The sequence below is a fragment of the Neomonachus schauinslandi genome, chromosome 2 (genome assembly GCF_002201575.2).
Source record: "Neomonachus schauinslandi chromosome 2, ASM220157v2, whole genome shotgun sequence".
In the NCBI taxonomy this organism is placed as follows: domain Eukaryota; kingdom Metazoa; phylum Chordata; class Mammalia; order Carnivora; family Phocidae; genus Neomonachus; species Neomonachus schauinslandi.
In genome coordinates, this window is record NC_058404.1 from 59,426,824 (window position 1) to 59,452,705 (window position 25,882).

A 25,882-nucleotide genomic window follows, 5' to 3' on the forward strand; every position below is an offset into this window, starting at 1 on the left:
ATACTTTAGGGACAAACTCCATTAAGAAATCTTAAACTGCATTCAGTGTTCTTGTTGTCATTGTTAATATTTGTATTGCTGAGGTTTTTTCTTCCAATTTTAGAAATTGCAGTAAAATACACACAACATATATTTTACTATCTTAACCATTTTAGCTGTACAGCTCAGTACTATTAAGCACAGTCATATTATGCAACCATCACCACCAAAACCTCTCAGGAACTTTTCATGTTACAAAACTGAAACATTATACCCTTTAAACAATAATTCTCCATCCCTCCCACCCCCAGCTTCTGGCAATCACCATTCGGCTTTCTGTCTCTATGATTGTGACTATTCTAACTTCCTCAAATAAGTGAAATTATACAGTATTTGTTTTTTTGTAACATGTTTATTTCGTTTAGCATAATATCCTCAAGGTTCATCTATGTGGTAGCATATTGTAGAATTTCTTCCCTTTTTAAGGCTGAAGATTATTCCATTGTGTGTGGGTACCACATTTTGCTTATCCACCATCTGTTGAAGGTCCTTTGGGTTGCTTCCACCTTTTAGCTATTATGAATAACGCTGCTATGAACCTGGGTATACAAATATCACCTGATTTCCTGCTTCTGCCTTCAATCTTTTGCGTATATACCCTGAAATGGAATTACTGGATTATATGGTAATTCTATTTTTCATTCTTTTGCGGAAACACCATTCTGTTTTCCAAAGCTATTGTACCAGTTTACATTCCCACCAAAAGTGCAGAAGGGTGCCAGTTTTTCCACGTCCTCATTAACACTTGTCATTGTCTTTCTTTTTGTTGTTGTTATTGATAGGAGCCATCCTAAAGAGTGTGAAGTTTTACTTGTGTTATCTTTGCAAGCCATTTCAAATCCCTTTGGATCTAGGTGAAATAAAAATAATTTAAAAACAGCCGATTTGCTTATATTTTCTTTCTCTTTCTTTTTCTCCTTCCTTCCTTCCTACCTTCCTTCTTTCCTTTTCTTCCTTCCTTCCTTTCTTTCTCTTCTCCTTTTATTCAGACTGCATCCAGTCCTCCAATCCAGCTTTTCCAAGCACTCCTGTATTTTTTTCATTGACCTCCCTCCCTTTTCTCTGGGCTCTTGTGTTAATATCATTTTTCACTTTAGGGTTTCAGACTACTTGTTAGTGTTTGTGTGTATTGGTCCTGTTGTCCCAGGTTGTATATTTTTTAGTAGAAGGACCCATGAAACTTCTACTTTTTTGAATCATCTAATGCAGTTATACTCTATCAAGAAATGCTTCCTTTTAATAGTATCCTTGTTAACAAATGCTCAACTTTTAGCTTAACTCTCAGAACACTGAGCACGTTCTCTTTAGAACTGTAGGAACCTGTTTTTGTTTGCAGCATCCATGCTTGTTTCATCGATCCTGCAAGACAATTCAATCACTCAACTAACGTTTCTTGAGTTCCTGTTATATATGGTGTTCTTGATAGGCAGCTGCCTTTGCAACACACTTGGGATGAATGGTAATATCCAGATGGGGTGAGGTCTATTTCCGTTGCAACTTGGGGGAGGGACAGGTAGGATAGCTGTGAGTCTGGTACTTGGGGATCACTTCTTCAATAGGCAGGGCATTTAGTCTTTAGCCAAAAAACAATTCCTGGATGTAAGGCAGACAATGGAACTCTGAATAATGTATATTCTGGGTTTTAACTACCATAATCAATTTATCTCGGTTGACGGGACTGTTACGATTTTAAAACGTTAAGCCCACCGTCTTAACCCCATTAGTTCCAGGGACACTGGAATGGTAGGTCATCTGAACTCTAATTCTGACTCTCACGTCCCAAGGGGTATGGAGGTCACCTTGACCCTCCTTCATTGCCTTGAGTACATTTCCCACTGAGCAGTGAGACCACGCCTCTTCCTCTCCCGCGTGAAGACTACAAGTCCCAGCATGCAGCGCAGCCCTTCTAGGCCAGTCCTCGGCCGCCCGGGCTCTTTCACGCCCGCGTCTCCCGTAAGGCGCTGGGCCTGGTAGTCTGTGCGCGTTGACGTCGTTGCGTAGATGTCGTACTCTTCGCGCCTCTTCCCCGCCTACTGGGTTGCCGAAGTCCGGCGGCAGAAGGTTGCGGTGCTTTCCTTCTTTCTCTTTTTCTTTTTTTTTTTTTTTTCTTCGGCGGTTTGCGTTTTTTTAGGAGACTCTGTGGTTTAAAAGCCAGAGAGAATCTGGAAAGGAGCCACCACTCTTAGCCCTCTTTCCTCCCGAGTTTGCGACTCCCCGGGGCAAAATGGACAAAGTCTGTGCTGTTTTCGGAGGCTCCAGGGGCATTGGGAGGGCAGTGGCCCAGTTAATGGCCCAAAAAGGCTACCGATTGGCCATCATCGCCAGAAATCTGGAAGTGGCCAAAGCCACCGCCGGTGAGCTCGGCGGTAGGTACCGAACTGGAGTCGTCCAAGTTGTGTGGCTGCAGTCCTGAGAGCCTGAAGTTTCTTCGTTTGAAAACGAGGGGGTCTGGCCTTTACGGCTCTGAGGTTTAGCAATTCAGCTACCCGCGTTTAGGAGCACCCCGTCCTGAGTGTGGACACCAGTTTGGGCAGATAACCCCTTAACACCCGGTTCCCCGCAGAGTATCCCCTGCCACGCTGCCTGCCGCCAAGAGCTGAACACTTGGGGTTTTCTTTGAGTCTTAGCAGTCTTGTGAGGCCCTATTAATTAAGCACCTACCCCCCTGAGGCTAGTGCTAACGATGTTGCGTTGTTTTGTTTTGGTGTCTGGAAGAAGGGAGACACACAACAGTTAATTTTTTATGCAGGGTAAAGGGTTCCCTTGTGCCGCGAGGTCCCGGGGCGCCGCCGGGAGACGGGGCTGGGCGGAAAAGCAGGAAGGGTAGGCGTGTCAGGCCTGAAAGGCTCGCTGTAGTTTTCTTGAGGGCTGTTTTGGCCCCTGTGCGAATGCACAAAGCGGTGTTTCATAGACAAACTCTTTTGAGTACCAGCCGGTTTTGAGATACACTTGTTTTGGCTCTCCTACATCCATAACCACTTAATAGGTTATTAAATTGTTTTGGTGGCTTTTACAAATGGAGAATTGAGATTTTCAGATTCCTTTTTACTGCATTTAAAATCCAATTTTTTTTTTGTTTATTAATAATGGGTTAGTAATTGTTTTGCATTATTTTGCAAATTTAAGTCCCTTGATGGTAGGGAGAATTACGATGAACGAAAAATGCTGAGATGCTGCAATTTAGTTACTGGAAGGCGCAAATGCACTTCATTATCAGGGAGGCATTGGGAAGAGGCTGGGGATGCATTTGGAAGCTGTATCCTCCAACGTTACTTATTGGTTCACTCTAATTGTGCACATGGGTTGGGAAAATATTAGACTCTGTTTAGAGAGAAAAAAAAACGAGTTACAGAGCAGGGAGAATTTCAGTGAATGCTTCTTCCTGCTCATATTCACTTCGATTATGTTACTGTCACAAAGGAGTGAGAAAGTGATTTTCCTTATGGGGGTCATCCCAAGCCATTAGTGTTTGCTGGAGTAGATTAAAACTTTTGGTTGAGCTTCGAGGGTTGTTGTGAACCCAACAAGTTTTCAGATGAAAGTCGAAAGTGGGTCACAGAGGAGTCTTTTGGGCCTTTTACTTCCTTGAATTATGTGTTCCATAAGCAATTGGTTTTCACCTACAAAGTGTGACTTCCCAGAAAGCTTACTGTTTCCAAAGGCATGAGGTTGTAATTTTAGTGTTAACTACTAGGCGAGGTCAGCCAGAAAATAAGCAATTGTTTAGTTTTCAAAAAAAATCTACATTTAGAGTATTAAAATGATGTATTACTGAATGGAAAATGCTTTCTTTGACATGTATTCTTTTGGTATTTAAACATCTTTAAAAAGTGGGCATTTTAAAAAGGGTAAGTAAGTTTTTAGTAAAGGTTTTTTGTGTTTTTTAGTTTTGGCATTTTTTTTTCTTTTTATAGCTTCCTGCTTTATAATGGTCAGGCTTGAATAATAGTTACTGTAATATATGTGCCATAGTTAAAAAAAAAAAAAAAAAGTACAAGACCCCTAGGGTTTATTCTCAGGACTAGGAAACCAATTTAACAAAAACCTAACAGAATTAGACATAAATTCAAAAAAAAATATAAAACCCAGAACACTGTTGAATCGAGTAGCATGGGATCACCGTCAAAGCCAGAAATATTATTGGATGAATCTTACAAAGCCTTATGAACACAAAAAGGCCCTCCTCCCATTTTTTTCTTGATAAAAAAAAGTTTTAAGGTTTAATTCTGTAGTATTACTTTACTTCTTACTCCCCATCCACCCCCCTCTCAGTTTTATTGGACTGAACTCCTTGAGAGCAGGAATCCGTGACATAATCTTTTATCTCTAGGTTCTAATAATCACAGGCTTAGCTCATAGTAGATGCTTAAGAAACGTGTATTGAATAATTTTTAAATTGAAGTTATAATTTATAAGTAATGCTAATTTAATTTTGTTGTACAGGAGATCATTTAGCATTTAGCTGTGATGTTGCCAAAGAACGTGATGTTCAAAATACATTTGAAGAGATGGAAAAAAATTTAGGTCGAGTTAATTTCTTGGTAAACGCAGCTGGAATTAACAGGTTGGTCACAAATTTAAGTACATTTCCCGTATTTTTTTTTTCTAATATGTTTTTGATTGGTATGAGTAAATCTATTAACTTGCTGTACTTCTAATTGGAAGAAAGTATGTATTTAAAAAAAAATATTTTAAAATTTGATCTATCTATACATTCTTATCTTTTATAGTGAGATATCAGTAAGGGTACAGTTCGATCAATTTTAACATTGCAGTCACACCCATATTGAGCTATAGAACTTTTCTAGCACTCCAGAAGGCTCTCTTCAGTTTCTTCCCAGTGAATACTACCTTACAGGTAACCACTATTCTGACTTCTGTCACCATTGTATAAGTTCATAACTTAATGGTATTAGAGTAGGTATTCTTTTCTTTTTAAAAGATGAATTTAGGATAATAATTAGAGTAGTATATTTTCTTGCTAAACAGGGCTTACTGTAATGGCAGTTGCTCAGTTCATTCAAGCTATTTTGGCTGCATGGCATTACTTTTAGCAGTTAGGAATATTTGCCCCTCAACCCTGCTTCTGGGTATATCTGTTCTGGTTTATCAGTTATTTTAATGCCCCTCAAATCAAGTTTAAAATGGGACTCTGTAGGTATTCTAGCTCACCTCTATTCCTAATACTCTATTTTCAGTTAAAATGTTATATATTTCTTGACTTTCTGAATTTGTTTTTATCCCATTTTTTATTTATATGCTACTGTTTTTTGTTTTTTTTTGTAGGGATAGCCTTTTAGTAAGAACAAAAACTGAAGATATGATATCTCAGCTTCATACTAACCTCTTGGGTTCCATGCTGACTTGTAAAGTTGCCTTGAAGACTATGATTCAACAGCAGAGAGGGTCTATTGTTAATGTAGGTGAGTCTTCACCTGTGAAATTAGACTTATCTCATAGTGCCATAAAAATATTTAATTGACTAATTTAGAGTTTATTCATGTGTGAAACTTAAATGAAATGGGTCTTTTTTTTTTTTTAAGATTTTATTTATTTATTTGAGAGAGAGAGAATGAGAGAGAGCACATGAGAGGGAGGAGGGTCAGAGGGAGAAGCAGACTCACTGCCAAGCAGGGAGCCCGATGCCGGACTCGATCCAGGGACTCCGGGATCATGACCTGAGCCGAAGGCAGTCGCTTAACTAACTGAGCCACCCAGGCGCCCATGAAATGGGTCTTTTTACTATCTATGGAAAAATGACTTGATTAACCAATTACTGGGTAGAATAGGAATCACAAATTCACGTCTCTCTAGTGGTCAAGCAGATGTTAATTGAATGATACCACCAGGTATTAGAAAAATTTGATATATAACAAATGATGCCTAGCTTTGGTGTCCAGAAGCCATGTAGAGTGGCAGCCGCCGCTTGGATCCAGTGGATTGCTGCTATGCACAGATCTGGTCTCCATTTTGCCAGCCATTTGACATTTTAAGAGAAATTGGACATCCTGATTTGCATGTGACACCTGATTTTTAAAATACGGATAAGGGGGGCACCTGGGTGGCTCAGTCGTTAGGCGTCTGCCTTCAGCTCAGGTCACGATCCCAGGGTCCTGGGATCGAGCCCCACATCGGGCTCCCTGCTCCGCGGGAAGCCTGCTTCTCCCTCTCCCAGTCCCCCTGCTTGTGTTCCCTCTCTCGCTGTGTCTTTCTCTGTCAGATAAATAAATAAAATCTTAAAAAAAAAATACGGATAAGGAATTGAAAAATTTTTGGTGGGGACTAAATGATCTCTACAGCTGCTATTGCATGTGTCTCTAATAAATCTAATACAGAGGTTTAGGAGGAAGTTTTCTTAAGGGAATAATCTTTTCAATTTTTTAGAATGAATGCAAGTAACCCCTAGTCTTCCGTTCATCTGACCCATGGGGCAGATAAACCATGTAGTATGTGCTTGTAGACCTTAAAATGCAAAGTGACTTACAATTCTATTTCAGTTTGGTAATTTGAAAATAGCAGCATATCATCTGTCTTTTAATTTTAAATGGTAATATCTTAAAAAGCCACATAAGGGGAATGCTGCTCTGTTAAAGTAAATGACCCTGTTGTTTAATATAGGAAATGGCTTTCCAAGCCAAATGTAGTGTTTTTCTCTTTTGAAAATGAGAAAAGAATACTGTGCTAATAAGAATTAGAACGTTTTTGACATTTACTCTTAAAAATGTAAGAAATGAGTTTTCTTAAAAAAGATTAGTAAATGATTAAAAAGTAAAAGATTAGGAGCACCTGGGTGGCTCAGTCGTTAAGCGTCTGCTTTCGGCTCAGGTCATGTTCCCAGGGTCCTGGGATCGCCCCGCATCAGGCTCCCTGCTCCGTGGGAAGCCTGCTTCTCCCTCTCCCACACCCGCTGCATGTGTTCCTGGTCTCGCTAACTCTCTCTCTGTCAAATAAATAAATAAAATCTTTAAAAAAAAAAAAAAAAAAGATTAGTCGACCTTTGCCTTCTAACATAGCCAGGTAATGATTTTGGGTTCTCAGAAGCTGGTATACTGGCCTCTATAGATCACCTGATAATGTGGGTATATTTGTTTAACTCTAAAATACCCCCTTTTTAGATATATTTTAAAAACCCATGTCAGTCCTTTGTGTACATGCAAAGCTTTTAGAATTGTGCTAAAAGTAAATAAAAATAATTAAAAATCAGAGAATCTTTTTACAGAAAGGACTACTTTAACCTGCTAGAAAGTTCATTGATTATTTCAGAAGTTAACAGTTATTGACTAGATGGACAATAGTGTGTGGCATGAACTAAAGCTTCCTATTTGGCCTTTCTTCCATGCCCATATTTTTCTTTCTTTTTTGTGTCTCTCTGGATTTCTCTTTCTCCCCGATTCCCCTTTTTCTGTCTATCTGCGTTTCCTCTGTCTGATGTTTCTTTTCTCTCTCTGTGCTTCACAGTTCTCTTCCTCTGTCATTCACTGACATTTAATATATAAGGCAGATATTTTAATATCGGACTTGTTGACTCTAATGTAAAAAGTGTTTGGGATGTTTTCCTAAAATAAAATTACTTTTTCAAAGGTTTTGTGAAGTTCTTGATTAATTTTTATGTCGTAAGTAGAGATCACTGGTGCAGAAAATCACTTCCCCATTCCTGTTTTGCAAGAATTTATTTGCATACAGTTGATATTTGAATTAGAAATTATTCTTTCATATTCATATAAATGAGACCACCCAAGAATCTTTAGTAGTCAGTACAAGTTATGATACATCATTGAAGTTACTAAATTGCAGTTTTACAAAAAGTTTATAATTGAACCTTTGTTAATTTTGATTGATGGTAGTTCAAATTTAATGAGATTTATCTTCAGATGAACTATTTTTTTGGTGGAAATGAATACCTCCTCATCTCTGTGTTGTAGAACCATAAAATTAATCAGCGTTTATCTGACTTTTTCTGGTTTTAACCTCTTCCTACTAGAAGACTTGATAAATACTGTAGGACTTTAACCATGTCTGACGTACTCAGAGATGAGAGTGGGTTTCTTTCATTTAATGGATCAGTTCTCAAGTCCCTGCCTGACATTTGAGGTTTTACATAAGCTTCTTTCAGAACCTGTTTTCTGTTTATATCTGGAGCAGACTCAGACCCTAAGTCTTACTACTGAAATGATAGTGGTTAGAATTCCCAGTTTTAGTAAAGGACAAGGTAAAATGATTTGTGCCTTGTGTGTTTACTGTAAATTATCTAAATATTCAAATAGCCCATTAGTTGGTTTGAATTTGCTTTTGTTTTATTTTTTCTAGGAAGTATTATTGGTTTAAAAGGCAATTCTGGCCAGTCTGTGTACAGTGCAGGTAAAGGAGGAGTAGTTGCATTTTCACGCGCTCTTGCTAAGGAGGTAGCAAGAAAGAAAATTAGAGTGAATGTAGTCGCACCAGGTCAGTGAAAACTTTTTCTTTCTTTAAAAATTGAAGTATAGTTGACATACAGTATTACGTTGTTTCAGGTGTACAATACAGTGATTCAAAAGTTACATATATCACGAAATGTTTACCATGATAGGTATAGCTACCATCTGTCACTATATAAAGTTATTACAATATTACTGACTGTATCCCTTATGCTGTACTTTCCATCCCTGCAACTTATTTATGATTGGAAGCTTGTACCTCTTAATCCTCTTCACCTATTTTGCCTGTTCCTCCATCCCTCTCCCTTCTGGCAACCATTAGTTCTCTGTATTTATGAGTCTGTTTCTGTTTTGTTTTTTTTAAAGATTTTATTTATTTGAGAAAGACACAGCGAGAGAGGGAACACAAGCAGGGGCAGTGGGAAAGGGAGAAGCAGGCTCCCCGCTGAGCAGGGAGCCCGACGCGGGGCTCGATCCCAGACCCTGGGATCATGACCTGAGCCGAAGGCAGTCGCTTAACCGACTGAGCCACCCAGGCGCCCCGAGTCTGTTTGTTTTTGTTGGTTCGTTTTGTTTTTAAGATCCCATGTATAAGTGAACTCATGTTATTTGTCTTTTTCACTCTCTTATTCACTTAGCATAATACTTGCCACTTAGTGGCAAGAAGATTTCATTCTTTTTTATGGTTGAGTAATATTCCATTGTGTGTATATATCACCTCCTCTTTATCCATTCATCTCTCATGGATGCACATTTAGGTTATTTCCATTTCTTAGCTATTGTAAATAATACTATGTTAAACATAGGGGGGCATATATTTTATGAATTAGTATTTTTCTTTTCTCTGTACAGATAACTAGAAGTAGAATTAATGGGTTATATGGTATTTGTATTTTTAATTTATTGAGGATCCTCTGTCCTGTTTTCCATAGTGGCTGTGCCAGTTTGCCTTCCCACCAGTGGTGCCCAAGGGTTTCCTTTTCTTCACATTCTTGCTAACACTTGCTATTTCTTTCTTTTTTTTTTTTTTTTAAAGATTTTATTTATTTATTTGACAGAGAGAGACACAGCGAGAGAGGGAATACAAGCAGGGGGAATGGGAGAGGGAGAAGCAGGCTTCCCGCGGAGCAGGGAGCCCGATGCGGGGCTCGATCCCAGGACCCTGGGATCATGACCTGAGCGGAAGGCAGACACTTAACGAGTGAGCCACCCAGGCGCCCCTATTTCTTATGTTTTTGACTCTAGTCCTTCTGACAGGTGTAAGGTGCTATCTCATTGTTATTTTAATTTGCATTTTCTCAATGATTATTGATGTTGAGTATCTTTTTATGTATCTGTTGGCCATCTGTATGTCTTCTTTGGAAAAATGTTGATTTCAGGTCTTTTGCCTATTTTTTAATGGGATTATTTGGGTTTTTTTTGGTGTTGTGTAAGTTCTTTATATATTTTGGATATTAACTCCTTATTGGCTATATCATTTGTAAATATCTTCTCCCATTCAGTAGATTGCTTTTGGTTTTGTTGATTTTTTTTTTTTTTCCCCTGTGCAGAAGCTTTTTAGTTTGATGTAATCCTAATAGTTTTTCTTTTTGCTTTTGTTTTCCTTGCCTGAGGAGATAGATCCAGAAAAATATTTCTAAGACTAATGTCCAAGATATTATTGTCTGTGTTTTCTTTTAAGAGGTTTATGGTTTCAGAATACACATGTACATTTTTAATCCATTTTTAGTTTATTTTTATGTATGATGTAAGAAAGCGGGCCAGTTTCATTCTTTTGCTGTCCAGTTTTCTTAACATCATTTATTGAAGAGACTGTCTTTTCTTCATTGTATATTCTTGTCACCTTTGTCATAGATTAATTGACCATGTAAGAGTGGGTTTATTTCTGGGCTGTCCATTCTGTTCCATTGATATATATGTCTGTTTTTGTGCCAGTACCATACTGCTTTGATTACTGTAGCTTTATGATAGAGTGTGAAATCTGGCATTGTGATACCTCCAGCTTCATTCTTCTTTCTCAAGATTGTCTTGGCTAGGGGTGCCTGGCCTGGCTCAACTGGTAGAGTGTGTGACTCTTGATCGTGGGGTCATGAGTTCAGGCCCCACATTGGGTGCAGAGATTACTTAAATAATAGATAGATAGATAGTTTTGGCTATTTGGGGTCTTCTGTGAATCCATATAAATGTTAGGATTCTTTGTTCCAGTTCTGTGAAAAATTACTATTTAGTATTTTGATGGGGATTACTGTGGATAGTGTGGATATTTTAACAGTTCTTCTAATCCACAAGCATGGAATATCTTTCCATTTTTTGTGTCATCTTCAGTTTTTTCATCAGTGTCTTATAGGGTTCAGAGTTAGGTCTTTCACCTCCTTGGTTAAGTTTATTCCTAAGTATTTTATCCTTTTTGGTGTAATTGTAAATGGGATTGTTTTTTCATTTTTCTTTCTTCTAGTTCATTATTAGTCTATAGAAATGCAACAGATTTTTATATTCATATCCTGCAACTTTACTGAATTCATCTATTACTGCTAGTAGGTTTTTGGTGGACTCTTTAGGGTGATACGTGTGTGTGTGTGTGTATATGTATATATATGTGTGTGTGTATATGTGCTATCATGTCATTTGCAAATAGTGACAGTTTTACTTTTTTCTTTTTAAACATAATTAATATACTCTTATGGCTTTGTACAATAATAACAGAGATTGTTCCTGTGTTTGTAAGTACATCAGCATCATCAGGCACTTCTGAGTATCAGAATAGGAACATGGAATTTTCACTGTTACTAAATTCTTGAGTAGTGAAATATGTGAGGGCATGACTATGTCTTGACAGGACTTAAGTGGCTACACCTGCCCACACTGCCAGTCTGCACTACCCTCAAGGAGGAGGCCAAGAGTAATACCAGGCTGTTTTGCTTGCATAAACCACATTGCATTTTTTATTTTTTTATTTTAGAGAGATGGGGAGTGAGGGAGAGAGAGAATCTTAAGCAGGCTCCACACCCAATGTGGAGCCTGATGTGGGGCTTGATCTCATGACCCCGAGATCACGACCTGTGCCAAAATCAAGTTAACCAACTGAGCCACCCAGGGGCCCCCACATTGCATTTTCTAGTAAATGATTACTCTCAAACTCTCAAACACAAGAGAAACTTCTCATTTAAAAATCAGTTATAAATTAAGAACTCTTGAAAGTTGAATGTAAGAATTTCAAATTAGGTCAGAGGGTTGGATATTGGTAACATATCCACTAGTTGAACTCCAAATTGTATACTTTTGGAGAACTATTTCCATTTTAAGTGTCCTTCTCTCTTCTTGGAATGTTCCATTGATTTATTGCTCACTGGGATACATTTGTTAATTAATTTAGACTTTGTCAGTGTCAAAGCAGAGTTTTCCAAGTAATGCGTATATTATCTAAATATATTTCTTAAGTTTATCTTACGGAAACAATACTTCTCTGTATTTAAAATATTTGAATAGGCCTATAATATAGTATGCTTTTAATAACAGTATAGACCAGAGGGGGTGCCTGGGTGGCTCAGTTGGTTAAGCGACTGCCTTTGGCTCAGGTGATGGTCCCGGAATCCTGGGATCGAGTCCCACATCGGGCTCCTGGCTCAGCGGGGAGCCTGCTTCTCCCTCTGACCCTCTCCCCTCTCGTGCTGTTTCTCTCTCTCTCTCTCTCTCTCAAATAAATAAAATCTTTAAAAAAAAAAAAAAAAAAAAACAGTATAGACCAGAGGAAATGATCAAACAAGGCTGCATATGTGATGTCATTTGCATATTTCACCAACCATTCGTGTACAATAACTGACATACTGATTTCTCCAGAAAGTCGGTATTTAGAAAAAGAATTGTCAGGGGTCGCATGTTTGTTTTCAAAATAGACAAAATGCCTTTCTCTGGGCCTCATTGTACCCTAGAGAGCTATCCAGGATTCATGTTAGAATTTCAACACAAAGAAAAATTTGAAGGATAAAATTTCACAGACTCAGGAGGAAGAAACACCTTTTTAGAAATCAGTCTATGACTACATCAAAAACTAATGATGTAATGTATGGTGAGTAACATAACAATAAAAAATTTTAAAAAAGGGGTGGGAGGATGGGTTAGCTTGGTGATGGGTATTAAAGAAGGCACGTTCTGCATGGAGCACTGGGTGTTATACACAAACAATGAATCATGGAAGCCTACATCAAAAACTAATGATGTAATGTATGGTGATTAACATAACAATAAAAAATCAGTCTATGAAGTAGCAAGATTTTAACTGATTTTATCTGTAGTTGTCTCTAACAAATGGATGGGGGCTTTTTTTTTTTTTTTAAGATTTTATTTATTTATTTGAGAGAGAGAGAATGAGAGAGAGCACATGAGAGGGGGGAGGGTCAGAGGGAGAAGCAGACTCCCTGCCGAGCAGGGAGCCCGATGTGGGACTCGATCCCGGGACTCCAGGATCATGACCTGAGCCGAAGGCAGTCGCTTAACCAACTGAGCCACCCAGGCGCCCTGGATGGGGGCTTTGAGGCTCATTATGTGATGGCATGGGAGGAAGAAAGTGGTAGGCCATGGTAACAGAAATAAGACTGAATACTCTGGCACCAAAAAGTACTATTACATATGCACGAGGCACTGCTTAGAGAAACTAAGGTTTCTAAAACCAGACATATGTTGGAGTGGCCAACAATGAAGATGACTGTTTAATAGATGTGGCTGTTTAATAATTTTTAATAATTTAATAATTTTCAAAATAGTAACAAAGTCACAGTGGGAAGCTTATAGTAGAGCTAGCTAGCTTCCTGGAGAAAATCTATGAGGAACACTTCTTGTTAAAGATGTAGGAAAAACCAAGCTAGTAGAGATGCAATTCACTTGTAATACAAAGCAAGTTTGATTTGAGCTAAGTACACAGAAATCAGAGACTTCTCAAGAAGACAAGTAGGACATTATTGTGCACGTGTTCCTTTTATTGTGCTTACTTTGGGCATTCCTCGTGGCTTGAAAATACTGATGGATTAAATGGGATGCAAAACCAATTAACTTGGTCTGTCAGTTATAGATAATTGGAAAATATTAAAACAATGATTAGAATTACAGTGTAGCTTGCTAAAGGCTAAAGAAATTTTCCAATTCTTAACTTACGCTAAGGCTTTTAAAATAAATTTAAATATACAATTTACAGCTGGTTTGTTGATCTTCAGATTAATTGCCTTGGGGCACCTGGGTGACTTATTCGGTTAAGCAACTGCCTTCAGCTCGGGTCATGATCTCGGGGTCCTGGGATCGGGCCCCACATCAGACTCCTTGCTCGGCGGGAGGCCTCCTTCTCCCTCTCCCACTCCCCCGCTTATGTTCCCTCTCTCACTGTCTCTCTCTCTGTCAAATAAATAAATAAAATCTTTAAAAAAAAAAAAAAACCCAAATTAATTGCCTTAAATTTTAAACAAGTTCTGTTCCACTCAGTAGCTGTCTGTACTCATGAACACAAAGCATTCTACAAATCACTAACTCTTAGAATTTCCTTCTTCAACTTACATTTTCACAGTGTGCTAAGTAATCTGTAGGACAGAGGAAAATAGGATGAAGTGTGAGTGTGTTGATACAATCTTCAAGACAGAGTTACAAAACCAACCTCCACTTAGACCAAAATAAGAATACAGAATTATAAGGGAAAACTTTTGCCAAAGCTTGTCTTGAAAAGGTTGTTGCTCAGTTTGAGAAGGGGGCCATGTTTTATTTTTTATTTTATTTTTAAATGTTTTTTAAGATTTATTTATTTATATAGAGAGAGTGAGCGTGCACAGAGGGAGAAGGAGTAGGAGAGGGAGAGAAGCAGACTCCCCCCCCCCCGAGTGTGGTGTCCGATGCGGGGCTCAATCTCATGACTGAGATCATGACCTAAGCTGAAATCAAGAGTTGGATGCTTAACCGACTGAGCCACCTAGGTGAGAAAGGGGCCATGTTTTAGATGCTTCTCTGTTATGATCTACAAATGTTATGGGACCTCCCAGAAGTGACTGAAACAATGCAGCATATAGGCATCTATCAGAAGACTCAGTGCTATGCAGTGTGTTTAGTTCACAGGATATAAAAGCAGTTAAAATTTCTTTAAAATACCTACATAAAAACATATTAAGTTCTCCTCATGAAATGCAAAATATTCATAACTGTACATCATTCTTCAGCCAAAGTAGGGCCAGAAATGTCAAATGTGCAAGTATTAATTGTGATGACTTTCAGATTAGTGAGAAACCTTATCCAAGTGGCATTCCAAAGTACACAGATCAGTTAAACATGTATAAAATTAGTACTAATCCAGTTAGAAATACAAAATGAAAATTATGTATGCTGCCTCAAGTATCTGGGATTCCACAGATTTACAAGCAGACCATGTAACAAAGTAGATTCTAGTTTTAAGAAAACATTATAGTTCAATATTTTAAAAAATCTCAAGAAGTCCCGCAATAACGTCAAAAATCATTTATCTGGAAATTAGAGTTCTTTGTGTTTCATCAGTTCAGCAGAATGTAGGTAGTATAAACAAAAGTTTAACTTATTAAAGACATGAGACCGTGGCATTATAAAAAGTAGAAACTGTCTTTGGACCAAATGGATATTTAAAAAACCCCAAAACATACACAAAACCTGGACTAGTTAAGAGGGTGATAAAAATATGCTAAAACTCATATCTACAGTATCCTTCTTTGGTGTGATAAAAATTTGGGTTAGGTATTTACTTGACTTTTGAATGAAATGATTGTTTTCATACACCTCTGCCAGTTAGCCATGGAATCTTTGTCCTACTTTACTGTAGTTATTGAAGAATTGATTATCTATACAGAAAAGACCTTTTGGTTCATTGGTTGTTTGTAAGAGTAGGCTGGAGTAGACCTATGCCACCTTTCCATTTCAAGTCACTGATGGTTCCAGCTTTGTGCTGGGATTGGTTTGTTGGTTGGTTGGTTTATTTGAAAGAGAGAGAGCGCAAGAGAGAGCACAGGCAGGGGGAGAGAGAGAGGAGACTCCCTGCTGAGCAGGGAGCCCGACGTGGGGCTTGATCCCAGGACCCTGGGATCATGACCTGAGCTGAAGGCAGACGCTTAACCGACTGAGCCACCCAGGCACCCCTGGGATTGGTCTTTTATTTGGCAGTGATGCTAAACTAGCAGGGATTAGGGAAATGTCAAAATGTCCTGATAACCTTTGTGCTCTGTTATGTGTCTTCATCTCAGTTCATTGTTCAATCACAGAGGCTGGCTAAATTCAAGCATTCCAAATCCATGAACACTTGATAAATGACTCTGGTTTAGATAAAACCATTTTAGAGGGAAAAAAAAGAAAATCCAAAACTTGTACTGTCATTTTGACACTGCTTTTGTATATGCTTATGCAACCTGATTGATTTTAATGTTACCCTAGTTTAGCCATATATAGAATAGAGTATTTGTGATTTGGGGCTGCATGTATTTGCTTCCCTCTGTTAAGGGATTGCAGTAGTGTGGGTGATGAAGAGTTAATTCTAGTTCATGATGATTTAAAAGCGAGATGATTTAAGGGTAATGCACATGTTTCTAACTCATAATAACTCAGCAGATTTTTCTGGACTCTCTCCTCTATGCAAGGGTTCCCAAATTATAAGAAATGCATAAGATATTCTGCTACAAGGAGCTAAGCACAGTGAGAAAGACAGACATATAAACAAATAATTACAATGCTGTATGATGGATGTAAAGTAGAGGAACATATATGATGCTATGGAAACACTGAAGAAGGAATGCTTAATTTTGTCAGAATGAATCAGTTGTCAAGGCAACAGGCTAAGTAGTGGGGAATCCAGTTTGTATACAAAGGGAATTTTTAGGAGTGTTAATGGAAGTGTGGTTGTATAGCCTTTCTTAAAGATCTTACTTTCTAGCACAATTTGCATTACAGGAAAAAACCTATTGCTAAAAATGTGGTCGTTTCATAGGGTGACCTTTATTATTGGCCATATATATTTAGCAGGATTCATAGTATGAATATGCTTTATTGGTCAGAAGCAAAGTGCAGTTTGAAGTAGAAGAATTAAATTGATTGTATGGATTATTTATTTTTGGTAGTAATTTCAAACCATTTCATCACCAGATCTTTTAATTAGAACTGACAAGCCTCAGAATTAACAAATATGTTTCTTCTTATGTCAGTTTTCCTGGTCACCTTCAAATGGAGTTTACAGTTAAGGAAAACAGTTAAGAAGCAAATCGTAACAGGAAAATCAAGAAATGGGGAAAATAATAAATTAGGCTATTATTTACTGCCTAATGTTACTGACTTTTTAAAGATCAGTTAGTTACTAAGCGTTGGTATTCAAATATAAAATTTCTCATCATGGATAAATCTTACTGATTAGGAAATATTTAATATGAGAAACAGAATATTTGATAAATTGAAACTATAGGGGCGCTTGGGTGGCTCAGTCGGTTAAGTGTCTGCCTTTGGCTCAGGTCATGATCCCAGGGTCTTGGGATTGAGCCCCACATCAGGCTCCCTGCTTAGCAGGAAGTCTGCTTTTCCCTCTCCCTCTGCCCCTACCCCTGGTCCTTCTCTCTCTCTCTCTCTCTCTCAAATAAATAAATAAATAAAAACTACAGTAACCTTTAAAAAATTGAAACTATAATGGATACATTACTTTAAAAAAAAGGGTTCTCAATAGATAGTACAAACACGGTACTAAATTCAGAAGTACAAAAAGGCATAGATTGAAAAGTGAGTCTTCTCTCCCTTAGTCATCTAGTTTCTTTCCTCCAAAGCAATTACTGTTAATTAGTGTCTTTGGTATTTCATATACAAGCCAGTAAAATGTGTGTGTGTATGCATATAATATATAAATATACATCTGTGTTTATTTATATGGATATATAAATACATATGTAAAAAGAAAACAAGTTGTATCATACTATTCAGTGTTCTGTATCTTGCTTTATTCATAATACAGTTTTTTGGAGTTGATTCCATATTATTCCGTATAGAACTACTTTACTTTTTAAAATAACAGCTTTATGGAAATACAACTCACATATCATACAATTCACCCATTTAAAGTGTACAAATCAGTGGTTTTAGTATAGTTACAGAATTGTTCTATCATTACCACAATACATTTTAGAACATTTTCATCATCCCAAAAGAAACCTGTAGCCTTTAGCATTCACTCCCCATTTCCCTCCAATCTCCCCAGCTTCTGGCAACCACTAACCTTTGTGTCTCTGTAGATTCCCCTATTCTGGGACAGTTCATATAAACCAAATCATACAATATGTGGTCTTATGTGACTGCTGTGTTACTTTTAATGGCTGAATGAAAAGACAGTAATGTCTGTCTTATGGCTGTACCATAGTGGATTTAATAACTGTTGCCTCTTGATGGGCAGTTAGATTGCTTCTGAACTTTTGCCATTACAATTAATAATGCAGTGACAGTACTTGTATGTAATTTATTTTGTATATGTATGAGTATAATGAGTGTAATTCTGGGAACAAAACTGCCAAGACTCAAAGGGTATATGCATTTTAAATTTTGACAAATAGTACAGCATTGCATTTATTTCTGTAGGGTACCTTAGTATCCATACCCCCACCCCCCTTTTTTAAGTTGAAGAGCTTTTATGTTTACTACTTGGAGAAAATCTTGTTGACAAATGTTTGTGTAAGCTTGGCAGCTACTCAAAACAGGTGTTATTCTAGGTCCTTTTATGTGCTATTTGGTACGGAGTTGATTTTTCACACTGCTTCCCTGTACACTTTTACTAACACAGTATTAAGATATATGAATTTGTTCTGGGTTAAAATTTTGGTCTAGTTTTTGGCAACAGCCTGTTCTCCTTTAAAAAGAAAAGTGTCTAGGTTATTTCAGTTCTTTCTATATACCAGAGAATCAAAACCTGAGGCAGTAGATGTATCAAATAATATACATCCTATAAATGTTAATATTGGTGATAGGCTAAAATCCTGGTGTCTTATTTAAATATATGGTCTGTGTTGTATATAAAAGCTTTCAAAACTAAAATAGTGATCAACTAATATGGAAGTGAAATGCTGTTTATTTATATAGCTAGCCAAAAAAATGGATAAAAGAAATACATTTTCTTTAGAATTTATCAAATATAAATTCTTATTGGACAAGAACCATGTACTTGCTTTTATGTGGAAGAGTATATCTATACCTTTTAATTTATTATTATTATTATTATTTTTAGGGAGGGAGGGAGTAGGGGTGGGGCAGAGGGAAAGGGAGAGAGAGAATCTTAAGCAGGCTCCACAACCACTGCACAGCCCGACACAGGGCTTGATCATGACCTGAGCCAAAACCAAGAGGCGGGCGCTTAACCAACTGAGCCATCCAGGTGCTCCTATCTGTACCTTTTTAAAAAAGATCTACTGAGTGTGTTGTCATGTATGTGGAACTAAAGTAGAAGTATCCTTGTTTTAAGTTGAGTGCATGTCATTTCAGTTATTTATTTGTTGGTTTAAGGTTAAGGTTTGTTTCCAGCTGGAAACCTCTAATTTGTCCAAGTGATCAGTAACATCATTTGTTGGTCAGTGGCACCTGCTGGTAGTTTCTAATTTTCATAGCCCAGCTTGAAAGGCATTGTAAATACATACATAGTAAAGTGAGAAGGAGAGCAGAATTTCCAGAACTTTATAAATAAAGTGACAGAATGATATGGAAGAGAGTCCTATTAGACCAAGGAGAGAGCACAAACTGGAGAGCAATACAGGCACAAAAATGAGTATGTGAAATGTTTAAGGACTGCTAAAATCTCTGCTCAGGTCCTATGATATATGATAGAGAATCCAATAGGCTGTTCATATGCAGTGACCTGGGTTGCCAATGTATTTATAAATGAGGATCACAGGGTTTATGAGCTATAGCATAAAATGACATTGAAATCTGGTAGACCCTGGAGTCATTTGAGATTAGCTTCACATTTTTTATCTGATTTCTGATAAATTTGGTAAAGATTTACATGAGTTTTTAAAAGCTGCAGATAGATTTTTAGGGCAGTAAATTTATTCTGTATGATACTGTAATGGTGGATATGTTACGTTTTATGTTTGTCAAAACATAGAACTATACCAGCCAAAGGGTGAACGCTAATGTAAACTATGGACTTTACTTAATAACGTATCAATATTGGACCATCAAATGTACCACCCTAAGGCAAGCTATAAATAATTGGGGAAAATAGGGGTAATGTGATAGGGGAGTATATGGGAACCCCCTCTATTTTATGCTCAGTTTTTCTGTAAACCTAAAACTGCTCTAAAAATAAGTCTGTTAATTAAAAAAAAAAGCTGCTGGTAATGTTGAGACCCAAGCTGCTCTTGGGTCTTTGGGTATGTTCTCGGTCTCCATATCAAACATAATCAAAGAAGAAAAGCCAGTATTGGTGAATTAATCCCTTCCTTTCAACTTGGCCTCTGATGCCCACTTTATTTTAGTCTTTCTGTCTAGCATTCAGGGTTGGCTAGCAGCTATCCCATGAGGTTTGTCATTATAATTACCCGTTCATAGACCTGGGGAGAATCTGTGGCAGACTTCCCCTTGTGAAATAACACCCTTATCTTCCAAGCTTGAGCAGGGGAGGGAGAATCTTCAAGTGAGGTGGGTATCTGAACATCATGAGTCCATTGCTGGATTCAGATGGTACCCCTCCTTCTCAAATTTGACCTAACGTGGACACAGACTATGGCAGGGCTGAATCTAGGCTGTAACGTTGAACAAGACCTTATCAAAAGCTTCAAGATATTAGCCTTTATCTATTCCATGTTTCTGGCTTATTTGGTTGTTCTTTGGAAGAATATAGTCTGTCCTCATGGCCTATATCTATGTGGCATAAGACTTCTTTCCATCTCAGTGGAATTGTTCTTAAACGTATCTCACTGTCTAAGTCTCTCTTCCTGTCCAAGGTTTGCCTTTCTGTACCTCATGCTCTGTTCTAGACCTGCCTTTTTTTCCAAGGTGGAAATGCCTTCAGATGGCCTCTCCCAGATTGTGTGGCCTTACTCTGTCTCCAAAAGGACAAACATGCCGGGACTGACATCCACCCAAATCTGTTTCTTTCTGCACAGAATGAATAAAAACCTAGATTAGCATCAGTGCTTCCTGAATTGGAGCTATTCTAATTATCCACCCAGCTACCAATGTAGGAACTGAGGGTTCTTCTAGGGGAGCTCACTTTCCTAATCTTCAAGGAAAGTTGTCATTTAATGAGGCATACTTTTCATCTTTGAATCATAGTTTTGTAGAGCTAAAAGACATCTCAGGGATCCATCATTTTCAATCTACTTCACTTATTTTATGATACAGAAACAGTCATACAGTTTTAGGTAGTACATGACTTTGCTTAGGTCATAGCTTTGATAGTATTAGCAGAGTAGGGAACCAGAATCTAGTTTAGTGTTTCCTAATCCAGTGGTCTTTTTATCCCAAAATGCTGCTTTTGAGAAAAAGTCACCAGAACCCAAAAAGCTCACCGGAAGTTGAGCCTGGAATTTGCTAACTCATCGTTACAAGGTCTTTCTAGCAAAAACATTTTTACTGTAGTTTTTTTGAATTTTTTTCTAAAGTTTTATTTACTTTAGAGAGAGAGAAAGAGCTGGGGGAAGAGCAGAGGGAGAGAGAGACCTCAAGGGGACTCCCTGCTGAGTGAGGAGTCTAATGCGGGGCTTGATTCCACGACCCCAAGATCAAGACCAGAACTGAAATGAAGAGTCGAACACTCAACTGACTGAGCCACCCAGGCACCCCGAGTTTTTTCCTTTAAGATTAAAAAACATTATTGATTTTCTGCTGAGGGTGTTGAGAGTTAGTGGGGAAATATTTTATGCCAGTTTTGCCAGAATTCAAAACAACCTTAGAATAAAGTAAGTGTATCATGAACTCCTTGAGAAGATAATGTGATCTTTAATGTTACATTCATAATTTTAATTAATTCAGTTTTTTGAATATGTGAGATGAGTTTTTTCCCCCTAATATACTCTGAGGTATTTTTGAAAATAAGTGTGTCCAAAGACATAAAACTGGATATCAGGAAGTCCCATGATAGTGCTTTTTAAGGTAATTGGATTGCCTATTAATTATTATGACTCTTCATGGTAGATGAGGTTTCATTTACAGTTCACTTGAAATTCTGCAGAGGCTGGTCATCCAGTGTTGTTATTATCTGCAGCATGTACTTCTCTATATTCTTGCATTCCTTCTGGCCATCTCATTGTTCTTAAAGATGAAAGGGATTGAAGTAAGTGGGGTGGACTTTTTAAATAAATGTGGTAAGATTTAATGGCAGAGGAGGTCATATTTCACAATGAAACACAAAAAAAAAACATTGTTTTTTTATTCCAGGTCCTCATTTCAGACAATTTGAAGTTAGTACTGTGCATCTTTTTCAATAACTATTTATTTGAATACCAAAATAATATACATATGTTGTAGACAATTTGGAAAGTACAGACAAGTGCAGAGAAGAAAGTAAAAATCATCACTTGTAATAATAGTATTTAGTGATAGTCACTGTTAATATTTTGGTGGTTGTTTTAGTCATTAGTATATATATTTTGTTTTCTTTTTAATGGGGTTATAATGCACTTGTAACCTTTTTAATATAAATGTACTTCATAGCATCATTTTTAATAGCTGCATATTGTTCTACTGTGTGGCTATACCATGATTTCTTCAAATAGTTCCCTTTTGAAAGACATTCAGCTTGTTTCTAGTTTTTCCCTAAGAAAGCTGTCACTGTTGTAGGCTTCATGATAGAAAAATCTATGATTATTTCTCAGAAGACTTTTAAGAAACTGTTTAAATATTTATAAGTGAAACCTAAGGCAAAGAAAAATTAAATAATAACATAGTATTACATAATAAACCAATGACCTTAGGTTAATTCTTAATACAGTATTTAGTTCACATTTATCCTGATACTTCAAATGGCAGTGTTTTTAGATTAAATTACAGTTTGAATTACAAATGATTTAATTTTAGTACAAGCCAGTCTGAAAACTGTTCTTTCTTTTTTTGAAAACTGTTCTTGAGGTTGCACATTAATCTTTCACTTCACATGTCTTTTAGTCCATGTATTTTTCATGACCTTAAAATTAAATCTTTTTTCTTTCATGAGGATTAATTATTTGCTCTCTTTTTAAAAGTTTAAATGATTGAGTAATGTATAGTATACTGATTTTGTAAGTTAAGTATTTTAAATATGTATTTGTCTCAGAGTAATCTCACTAGATTTTCTTAATAAATTTATAGTTCTGGCATATTTCTATTATATGAGTCATTTAGAATTGGTTGTTTAGTATATTATGCGGTACTTTATACCACAGAACCATATACTTTAGAAAATGTTCTCTTTAAGCTTCATTTCATTTACTAATGCCATGTTAAATTTTGAATTTTAAGTATATACTTGCACCAGAATAGGATCATTCCATAAGATTTTTTTCTTATATGAATATTGGGAATACTGTTCTTTCTGATCATCAGCTATCTTAGCTATAGCAAACAAAACTAATTTTTGTCAGACCTGCCAAATCAGTTCATGTGACCACCTTTCTTCCCTCTAACCCTATTACCCCTCTACCCCCAATGAAGTGAAAATTACTTCTTTGTGGTAGTTTGTGTGTAAGGGTATTCACCAGATGACCTTTTATTATATTTAGTGGGACAAGTGAGTGTTTCTTCCATAAACTACAGGTTCCTGAAGGAATGGAATTTTTATTCATGTTTGTATCTACCCACTTATATTATGCTAGGAGTTGGGCCAAATATTTGGGAATCGAATGTTTTGGTGTTCAGTAAATGTTCATTGAGTTAAATTGAATAAAAATGTAGACTTGGTTACTTGACTGCTAGCAGAACTCTGTATTTCCTAAACAAGTTTGTTAATAATCTCAAATTTTCAGGAGCAAATTTGTATTTACTTGAAATTGAGCAGATGGCTTAGTGTCTACCCTTTTCAACTAAATAAACATTTCTCTTTTAGGATTTGTTCACACAGATATGACGAAAGACTTGAAAGAAGAACATTTAAAGAAAAATATCCCTCTTGGGAGGTTTGGAGAACCTGTTGATGTGGCACATGCGGTTGTGTTTCTTTTAGAATCACCATATATTACAGGGCATGTTCTGGTAGTGGATGGGGGATTACAACTCATGATATAATTTACAGATTATTCAGCTACAATAGTGATTATAATCAAGGGCACACTTTGGCTATTGATTTGACAGTCATACCTACATGGGTGACATTTGCTCATCAGACCTGTTGATGCTACAAATACTGATTTTCATCTTTATGTGAATATACCTGAAAAGAGCAGTGTGTGACCATTTGTGTTTTCTAAGTGGTATGTACCTTATAGGCTGTAGCAATTTTAGTATATAGACATTTGCAAGTGATATAAACCGACACTATTTTAATTTATATATTTTGTCTCAAAAGTGGCAAAATTATATAATCTAATTAGCATGAATTATTTTATTCTATCAGTCAAAATTCTCTAGAAGTTAACGTTTGGGCCATTGCTAAGGAGTATTTTAGTTGTCAGTACTTGAGCAGTCCTGCTGGTTAAACATTGTATTCCTTTTCCATATGCCTTAGAAGATCAATTTTTATACAGGTTGAAAAAAAATTATCATTTTATTTGGCATGAATTTAGAGTCTGGTTTCTTTGAGTGCATTATTCCTGATTAAGCCTCTGGGCAAAATAATTTACAAATGCAAGTGTGGTATAGTTGACCCATTCTTTAGAAATTCTCAAAGATGATGAAGATTAACCCTTAAGGTTTTAATATCAGGTATAGGAATGAGCTGAGTTCTTATCAACTTAGGAAATAGAAGTAGTTTTTTTGTGTGTGTTTAACCCACAAAACACTCAGTTTAGCAAACTACTTAAAAATAGTATAACAAATAATGACATTTTAAAAATTAAGATTATTTTGTATGAATGAACATAATATGATTTTTACCCTAAAATTCAGAAATACTTACTAATGAACAGTCATAAATGATAAATAAATATGCAGTAACAATGAGTAAGATGTCTTCATAAGGAACAGTTAAAGCATTACTTTTAAGAGAAAATATCTGCCTGAGAATAGAGAGGTAAAGACACAAATTGAATGTAAAATATCAGGCAACATTTATTTTGCATTGAACTCTTTTGCATTGAACTCTTTTGTGGGGAATAATGTGATATTTTACATAATGTGGGGGATAATGTCACTGGATTCATGTTGATTTTTATTTATCATTTCAAAATATGTTTTAAATGTTTACTGCATTTTAAAAAGTAATCTTTTTATAATTTTATTGGAGCTGAACATTATTTTATGTAAACAGATTTAATTTTATATTGCAAGGCGGTGCAAAGGTGTGAAGAGGATACTAAATAAATGCAATGTGATAAAGGTAGTAAAAATAAAAAATAAAAGGTAATAAAGTCAGATCTAAATTCTACATCAAGCTTTCTGATTCCTTAAAAGTTATTTTAGGGCAGCTGGGTGGCTCAATCGTTAAGTGTCTGCCATCGGCTCAGGTCATGATCCCAGGGTCCTGGGATCAAGCCCCACATAGGGCTCCCTGCTCCGTGGGAAGCCTGCTTCTCCCTCTCCCACTCCCCCTGCTTGTGTTCCTGCTCTTGCTATCTCTTTCTCTGTCAAATAAATAAAATCTTTTAAAAAATTATTTTAAATTTATCTTCAAAATAATCTTAGAGAAGTCTATTTAAGAAGTGAGAAAGTTATTAAGTGTGAGTAAAATGAGTATTATTAATCAAACTGTTTACTAAATGCAAGCATGGTAATATATAGGATTTATTAGGCATTAACAGTTCCAGGCACATAAAAGAAATGGAGCAGTCGGGGTGGTTTCAAATGCTGTAGCATGCTTTTAAGGTAGGAGAGTCTGTGGAGACAGAGTAGGCCATTTTTCTAATGCTGCCTCACCTGCACGGCTTTAGCTACCTGTATTTCTTCATAACATCCTCCTCAGGTTTGAATTTCCTTCTCCAGATACCTCATCTTCTGAAATCATCAGTGAGGGTGATTTGACTGGTGATTAGGAAGAAAGCAATATATTTCACTGAATTAATGACATTAAGCTACAGATAGATTTAACCTTTAAGTGTATATATTTATACTTTAAATAAAACCTTTTTAGCTGATACACCTCCCTCACCCAGGCCATATCAAAGTAGTAGAATAGGGAAGAGATTTTGAAATAGGTAAATAAGCCTTCACTATTCCACTGCTGGCGAATTCACTTACTCCCACTGACCTGGTAGAATTTGCAATTTAATACTTGCATCCTGTTGCTCAAATCATTTGGCAGCTGTTGTGTATGTTCAGCCATTCAAGAACTTCAGTGATTTCTTAACAAC

At 36.8% G+C, this 25,882-nt stretch overlaps 1 protein-coding gene across 1 annotated transcript; it reads left to right on the top strand.

The window, feature by feature from the left end:
- The first annotated feature begins 2,121 nt into the window (after window positions 1-2,121).
- On the top strand, window positions 2,122-24,999 carry CBR4 (carbonyl reductase 4). The gene is made up of 5 exons (XM_021698902.2): window positions 2,122-2,405; window positions 4,483-4,603; window positions 5,326-5,462; window positions 8,347-8,481; window positions 23,485-24,999. Exons 1-5 carry the CDS (start codon window positions 2,264-2,266, stop codon window positions 23,661-23,663), a joined length of 714 nt encoding a protein of 237 aa, XP_021554577.1. The 5' UTR covers window positions 2,122-2,263; the 3' UTR covers window positions 23,664-24,999.
- The last annotated feature ends 883 nt before the right edge of the window (window positions 25,000-25,882 follow it).

Excerpts from the sequence above, each read along its gene's own strand:
- CBR4 (XM_021698902.2), top strand. The coding sequence starts at position 2,264 with ATGGACAAAGTCTGTGCTGTTTTCGGAGGCTCCAGGGGCATTGGGAGG. Across the intron at positions 4,604-5,325 it reads AACGCAGCTGGAATTAACAG|GGATAGCCTTTTAGTAAGAA; the intron begins GTTGGTCACAAA and ends TTTTTTTTGTAG. Across the intron at positions 5,463-8,346 it reads AGGGTCTATTGTTAATGTAG|GAAGTATTATTGGTTTAAAA; the intron begins GTGAGTCTTCAC and ends TATTTTTTCTAG.